Source organism: Cavia porcellus, unplaced genomic scaffold (genome assembly GCF_034190915.1).
Source record: "Cavia porcellus strain 051 isolate PalLab524CR breed Dunkin Hartley unplaced genomic scaffold, mCavPor4.1 scaffold_27, whole genome shotgun sequence".
Classification (NCBI taxonomy): Eukaryota; Metazoa; Chordata; class Mammalia; order Rodentia; family Caviidae; genus Cavia; species Cavia porcellus.
Genome location: NW_026947510.1, coordinates 18,818,314 through 18,826,556, shown reverse-complemented (window position 1 = coordinate 18,826,556; position 8,243 = coordinate 18,818,314). Strand labels below are relative to the sequence as shown.

General features: G+C 38.6%; 1 protein-coding gene across 1 annotated transcript; it reads right to left on the bottom strand.

Moving 5' to 3' along the window:
- Positions 1 to 4,098: 4,098 nt before the first annotated feature.
- Cavporv1r643 (vomeronasal 1 receptor cavPorV1R643) lies at positions 4,099 to 5,016 on the bottom strand. Its single transcript, NM_001167385.1, has one exon. The coding sequence runs from the start codon at positions 5,014 to 5,016 to the stop codon at positions 4,099 to 4,101; it is 918 nt and encodes a 305-aa protein (NP_001160857.1).
- Between the last annotated feature and the right edge of the window lie 3,227 nt (positions 5,017 to 8,243).

The window sequence follows — 8,243 nt, the reverse complement described above, 5'->3', positions numbered from 1 at the left end:
CTTGGCCCTGTTGCTTTGGGTCTATGCAAGGCAGCATGCAGGAGAGAAGCTCCAGAGACACAGAGATGGGCTGGGGTCCCAACAGCCTCCAAAGTTACCCTGGACTTTTTCTATTAGGCCACCCTCCTAAAGATGCACTACAGGCCGGCTACCCATAGCTCCACAGCCTGGGTACCAAGCACAGGAACTTTTCAATGTCTAAGATCCAAACCCTGACATCCATGCAGTAAACCTATGAAAGAGGTTGTATTATAATCATCATTCTGCAGACAGGGAAAGATTCCGAAGTGAACTGCCCAAAGTCACCTTGGTGTCAACCCTGGGGCCAGTCCACCAGGCTCACCAGCTGCAGCCCATAGCTTCCTGCCTGGCCCTCCTCCCCTGAGATGCCCACCCTTCCCCCGGGGCAAGTTCTCTTTAAGGTGGAAGCAGCAAGTCCTTCGAGTCCATTTTCCTGGCTCTGATAAATCGCCTTTACTTGCCTTCAGTAAAGACTGAAATCTTTGTCTCAGCGAAGGAGTGTGGTCACCTGAGGAGGCTGCTAATGAAATCCTCCACAGAATTTTATTCGCTAATTACATACAACATAAAACTTAACAAAGTAATAGACAATCCCCAAACCCACGGTCTCGGGTTTTGTTTTATTTTCTTTCTTCTTCAGTCTTTAACTGAGATTTTTTACTTTATCTGATGTTAAATTTGCCGGCTTAAACTGGCTCCTTGAGAATTAATCGCAGGGAACAATGCTCAGGGCGATTTGCTGAGACTTCCCGTGAGCAATCTCACGTCTGCAGCCATCGAGCACCAGTGCAGATCTTCTTCAGTGACAGAAGCAGGTCATGGCATCTCATCAGGGTGTGAGCCTAGACAGGGCCCTTTCTATCTCTGAGCCTCAGTCCCCGTATCTGTACAACGGAAGGAGTTGAATTGAGCAGTAGGTTTTATTTTGGGGATGCCAGGGATGCTGGAGGTTTCAGCCAGTGGCAGAACACAAAGCCTTGGGTTGAATTCTCAGCATTTTTTTTTTAATTTTGGCGACTGCTACTTAACAGAAAATATCAATATATAAAATATTAAATATTAATGAGTTTCTGTATTGGTTCCCCCAGCACCTTGGTACAAACATTTGGTGCTCAATAAAAGGCAAGTTTCCTTCCTTCCTCTCCCTCAGTGTCCAGGGCGGACCACAGATCAACACAATCAAGAAGAAAAGATGACCTGTGTGTGAGAGAGCAGTGACCTTGCCTCTCCACCTCTCCTCACACCATTGGCCTGTGACACTGCACTCCCCTATAAAAGAAGAGTCTGTCTCATCCTTTGGGTCTAGATTCAGACATGTGACTGACTCTGTCCAAAAAAGGAAATATTCTAATGTAGGCAAGAATTTGCCCATCACAGCCTTGCCTTCAAGAGCTGGCAGCAGGTTCCAGCTGGTCTCTTGCAGCTAAATTGTCTCCACTGGAGGAGGAGAAGAAGGAAGAGGAAGAGGAGAAGGAAGAGGAGGAGGAGGAGGAGGAGGAGGAGGAGGAGGAAGAGGAGAAGGAGAGATAGGTGGAGCAAGCACTCCCTGCTGAGCTCACCCTAGATTAGGTGACCTCAGCCTCAGAAGAAATAATAACTGTTAGCTGATTTAAGTCACTGAGACTTGTGAGTTGTTATATAGCAATAGCTAAGTGAGACACTTAGTACAAAAGAGGTATATGAATAAGTATTTTAAGGTATTTTGTTTTTGGGGAGACAAATAACTAAAAATAAAAATAAGTGGATAGAGAACAGACATTTCACAGGAGAAACACAAATGATCAATAAACAAACCATAAACTAACCCTTTCTATCAATCAAGGCATCCAAATCACTCATAAAATGCTGTTTTTCACCTACTGACAGCAGAGATAAATAGATACATATGGTTGTATCATGCATTGGGAAGAATGGAGGACACAGAGACTCACATCCAGTTGGTGGGTGTACAAAGTGGTAGAACATTTTGGAAGTTTATTAGCGTTAGAGAAACTCATAATGGGTGTATCCTTTGACCCAGTAATTCTACCTTTGGATCTCTAACCCAGAGACACTCCAGCTTCTGTGCCTCTATTCCTTAGCTTCGCATTACTGCCACGAAATAACTGAAATTATTCATTTTTACAGAAAAAAAGGTTTTGGCTCACAATTCTGAAGGTTCTGGTGCAAGTTCAGGAACCTCATTGCTTTGGGCCTCTGGCAAGAGCAGAACCTCATCATGGGGATGGGCGGTGCTTGGTAGAACTTTTGTCATGAATCAGCAAAGGGGGATAGGTGGGTCTGGATCTTTTCTGGGGCACCTTGTCCCCAGTAACCTATGGGACTCCCGAAAGGCTCCACCTCCCAAAGGGTTCCGTTTCTCCCAACAGCCCCACCCTGTGGACCATGTCTCCAGCACACGACCTTCCCGGAAACATTCAACATCCAACCACAGCGATTCGTGTGGTGTCTGGTGCAGACATCGTTCACTGCAGACAAATGTGAGACAGTCCATGATCTATGTGTACAATAATAAGGGAGTAAAATTACATCGAAGGGCAGCTAGTGATGGAACAGTATTCACAGCAACTGAGCAGGAAAGCAAGAGGCTGAGTGGTACCAGGCAGGACCAGAGATATGCAGAATTTTAAAAGAACCCACAAAATAGTAATGTTTTATTTATTGATGCTTAGAAGAAGATAGCTGTCTTGGAAAGATATGCTCTGAATTCGCTAGAGTGGTTGCCTCAGAGAATGGCAAGGGGAAGGCATAGAAGGCAGATGACAAATGAGATTGAAGTCAGACTTTTTTGTCTGGTTTTAGGAAAGCATAAAAAAATAAAAAGTAACAAATCGTACAAGCCCGTAAGACTAAACTATTGACTGCCAATTCTTAGTGGTATGTATTAGGGTCTATTGTAGTTTAATTTGTATCTTAATATTTTTTTCTTATGAAAATAATTTTACATAATTTTTTTCTGCTGAAAACTATGAATGAAAAATGTTTCTGTTAAAATTTTTCTCCTCATAATTTGTGTGTGCGGTACTGGGGACTGAACTGAGTTTCTGCATTGAACTACATTCCTAGCCCTGTACAATTTTAACAGGTCACTCTACATTGCTAAGTTGCCTAGATTGGGCTTTGACTTGCAATCTTAGTACCTCAGCTTTCCGAGTAGCTCCGACCACAGCTCTGTTTGAAGGAAGGCAAAACTGACAGGGCGCCTTGTAACCCAAGTCTATCCTGTGTGGCTTGAGTTAGACACAATACTTAAGTCTTTCTGTTTCTTTGCAGTCCTATCCTTTTCTTCTTTTAAATTTCCTAGTATGGTTCTCTTATTCTGCTCATGATCAGACAACTCACCAGCAGCTCTTGGACTAGACTGATATTTTATTAAATCCTATGTTAGTGTTTAGTTTGATCTACAAGTCTCTTATTTAGGTTGATTTTGGCAACAGGAATTATGCCTTTTGTTTATCCCAATTATCTGTGTTTTTATTTAAATTTCTCTGAGTAATTCTAACATGGCTTCTCTTTTCAGCCAGGTTGAGTCCTAACTTGGTTAAGTATTATTTTATAAAAACTTACTTATATTCTGTACAAATCTTTTATAAGTTATATACACAATAGTTATTTAAGGCATTAATATGTTTCTGCAGCATTAATGTTCTCATTTTTCTAACATTAATTTTAATAAGTGTTCTGAAGCATCCCTGCTATAAAAGTAGAACTATACATGAAAGCATAGAATTTTAAAAATATCAAGATAGCCCTTCTATTTTTTTGTTTGTTTATTTTCTATACAGTGTCTTCTACCTGCTTTTTCTTAGACCTCGTATTTCCTCATGAAAGCAATGTCATATACCCTGTTTTTTAGAAATTGGTACTCAGAAAGACCTCCAATCTTGTGAGTATACCTGGACATGGACAGTTCAGTTCTCCCAAGACTTGTAATGTTAAATAATGTATTATGACTTGTGCCTCATATACAGCAAAGTAAATATGTAAACATTAAAATATAAATACATAATGTTCAAAGACAGGACAGAAATCCAAAATACTTGCTGAAAGGAAGTTATCAATTGCTGAAATTGACCTTTAGCATCTGAATTTTAACCACCTGATGATTCGTTTTTCGGTGCTTATTAGCACAAAAGGACAGATTGCGGCATAGCCATTGCCCACAAGCATCTGAATAAAATGCTTAATTGGATCATTTTTCCACAGTATTCCAGAGGAAAAGAAGGACACACAGTCCAAAAAGTACATGATCATAAAGAACTCCATAAGCAGCAGAATGGTTCGGGTGGCCCTTCCTTCTGGGGATACTTTTGGAGAAAAGCTGATGCTGTGAAGATGCTGGAACTGCCTCTTATGCCTGCACAACAGGCTCACCATGTATCCACTTGAGAGAGCCATCAGCCCTATAAAGGAGATATCCTGAATGTTCACCAATGAGAAAAATATGTACCTGAACAAATAATTAATGGGCCACTGAGAGCAGGATTCAGAGACAAACAGAAGACTGTGTGAGGATACATTGGGGGTGGCACCAATGGAGACTAAGAAACGACCATTCAGGAGCATATTGAAGACCCATATGAAGATAAGGCAACATGGGTAATGATGTATAGATTTATGTTTGAATTTTGCCAAGCAAGAGTTTCTGGGACTGAGAGTGACAGCCTGTAGGATGCTCATTACACAAGTAGTACAGATAGAAAGGCCCCTCATTAACTTATATATATAGATAACTGATTTACATGGGAAGTCATTCCCCCAGTCACGAACCCCAAAAGTGTCTGTAGCTATAAGGCCCACAGTTACCAGCATTACCAGGTGAATTAGAGCCAACTGACCAATAGTCAGGTCAAGAGGTGTGGGCCTTTGCTTGAGGAGAAATATGAGGATGTGGAACAGTAGCAGGACAGTGTTGGCTATGATTCCAATGGTGACTTCAAAGAAAACTGTGTTTTCTATATTAGAAACAATGGAAAATTTTCTCCTTGTTTTCATCTTCTTGGAATAAGAATATAAATTTCTGAGGAGAAAAGCCAAAAAAAATTTGTCACTGTCATCAATCGCAACCAACATTATGCTTTCATAATGGGGGGTTCTTCCCCATGCATCCTGTTGCCTCTTCAGAGCTAAAATCCACCTCGGCTTCCTGGAGGCACCATTGCTCTCTTTCTTCTAACCACCATTCCCAGTGGATTCTCGATTAGGAGGCTCACAGTACCTCTGTGAGAAAACTTTCCCAGATTTTGGAAGGTATATATTTATTTTTCCTCTCAAGTTTTAGCTTTAAAAATCAGATGCATTTTTGTATTTGCCAACATAGCTCTAAAAAGTATAGATAGTGCTATGTATGTAAAAAGAACTCTATATTTTTTGTTAAAGGTAATAGAGGAAAATTTCCTATATCGAAAAATAAGATTTATCCAAGCAGTAATTCTTCTTGGGAGAGGCATACAGAGTTGTGTTATTTCAATGACATCTTTATTCTGGTTTACTGGCAGTCCAAATATTCATAGAGAAAAATATTCTCATATGCTTGCATTTTCATTAGTAGGTTTCAAATTCGCTAAGGCAACAAGTGACACCAATTTACCCATATGATATGACACTTAAAAGGACTTGGAAAAAACAATTAATACTTCTGAGCTACAGTTTTCTGATCTATAAAATATGAATTACTATATTTACTTCATAGACATATAATGTATTCAAATCTACTAGACATGAAAGGAGGATGGTATAGGAAGGAATACTGGTTATTATTATTATTATGTAGTTTATCATACATGCAAACTTGTGAACTGATACAGTTTATAAAATATTTCAACACAGTTTTAGCCTAAAAGAGCAAGGTGAACTGAATACCAAAATACTACACTCTTAATAATATCAATTTATAAGACAGCTGAAATTAAAATAGATTTCTGGAAACAACCAAGAAATTTTATGTATTTTAGAAGCTGGTGTCATAAAAACCTAATCTAAATCATCAGACTGCAGTTATAATTTTTATTAGGACCACAGATTCCAGATTTCTTTTTCACTCTATCACAGGCGGATGGAGTAAGAATGCTAAATACTTTAAATAATGCTAATGATTATTTCCTTTGTTTTAATGAAGTGAACATCAAGCATTTCCACTTTTCGCCATGAGTCGAAACTTTGACACTTTCCTCAAACAAACAAAAAACCAGTCAAACAAACTGAAAAAAGATAATCAAAGGGTTATAGGACCATTGTAAATTTTATACAGTGGAATTTGGTGATAACCAACTTTTAAATAATCTCTGTATGTGATTCAGCTATTTGTTTTAAGTCAAAGTTATGTTATGAGGGCCTTAGTATATAGCTACAATATGAGGGTCATAGCAGCACAGGTGCAGACACATATTTGTTCATATTTTCCATCACAGCATTAAGACTACACTTTCGGAGCTACTTAGAACACATGCTGCTAAGTGACGAAGAAGAGTCTGAACTATTTAGGCACCATGAACTAAGAATCACACTGAAAATTTCATAGGTAGGTGAGAGCTTGTTTTAAATAGGGTGAAAATTGGTTTTTAAAGTAGAAATGGCATAGTGAGAATTAAACAATTTTAGTTTTTTTCCCAAAGTATTGATAAAGGAAACTAAGGCAATTTTCCTCAGTCACACAGTCAAAAAATGAAGGATTGCTCCTTTCGTACTCAGGAGAAACATCAAAAAATACATATCTCACTTCCTAGTTTCCCTGATTCTTGTGGATTGCATTGTGACAGTTCTCAGTTGTCTTCCTAGGATTTCGTGTACTTAAGTGATAGACACCCGTTTACTATATGTCTATTTCATACCAGTCACAAAGGAAGTCCTCATAATATTTTAAAGAAATAAAATTAAACTAGCACACAGAAACATTTGATGATATGTATGTTAAAATAATTAAAGTTGAAATACAAATCAAAACTTGTCTTCTCATGTTCTTTCTGCAAAATTCAGACTATAATTTTGTATTAAAAATCGGATCTAGGAAAACACCTTGAAAACTGGCCATGTAGCATGTATAAATCATCTTCAAATTGGACTACATTGAAACACACTGAAATATCTTTCTCCAGACAAATGTATTTATCTGTAGATGTCATACAGGAATATATATAGCTAAATATGTACTAGAATTTTATTAGGAAATATATTATTGAGACCATCAACACATGAACACCAGCTAACAGAAAATATTCAGCATATCCTATCCCCAGCCATGCCTCATCCAACTCACACCTGCCAGGCTCAGTACAGTGAGGGAAACAGAGAGAGCACTACAACAGCCCCTTCCATCTGCAGGGTGATCCAGGGGACACTCCCCAAATATAGGTGTTGGGAGTGGCAGTGCTGTTACTCCTGTAACTTATGGACCAAATTCACTATTATGGACACCAATACTTTCCTTGTATATGATTTAAAGTAATAAGGAAATTAGGACCTGTGAGCTGATACTCTCCATGATCATGAGAGTAGGTTAGTTTTGTGGGAATGCTACATCTTGTGGCATAATTCAAGCTGGAAACCTATAAAGAGAAAGAGGGTAAAAGAGCATAAATAGGGAAAGTAAAATCCTCACAAGTCAAATAGGTAGCCGCAGCTCAAGGCACACCTTTTGTGAAGTACACAGCCCCAGGAAAAGGAGTAAGAAAACACGAGTACCTGGATGACAGATATGTAATTTTTAAAAATTCTGTAAACATTACGTCTGTCAATTTAAGAGATGCTTATGTACACATCTGGGTGCTCATTTATTCCTAGGTATTAATAGCATTCATATGTTTATGTCTAGTTTCAGGAAAAATCAAGAAATGGTAGTTACTACTCCAAAGGAAAGAAACTTAAAACTCCCGGAGGCACCCTGTCCCCAACACAAACCTCTCAACCCACACAAATTCACATAACCATGGGTCAAGATCTCCAATCAACTCCATAAAAAAGGGATGAAGTCTTACATTCGTGAGGAACATTGCTCAGATTCGTTTACTCATGTATCTTTAAATTATATTAATGAAAAGGGGAATTAACATATTATATATTGATGTAAATAAAAACTCAGTGAGAGTGGATCGAACACAAAACAAAATCCCAGAAACCAGGATGGATAAAAATATTTAGATTTACATTTTTCCCCAATGAAAGGGGTTGCAGCGTATCAATCATCTTGCTATGTAGCTCAGGCCAGCCTTAAACTCAGTATGTGG

Excerpts from the sequence above, each read along its gene's own strand:
- Cavporv1r643 (NM_001167385.1), bottom strand. The coding sequence starts at position 5,016 with ATGAAAACAAGGAGAAAATTTTCCATTGTTTCTAATATAGAAAACACA.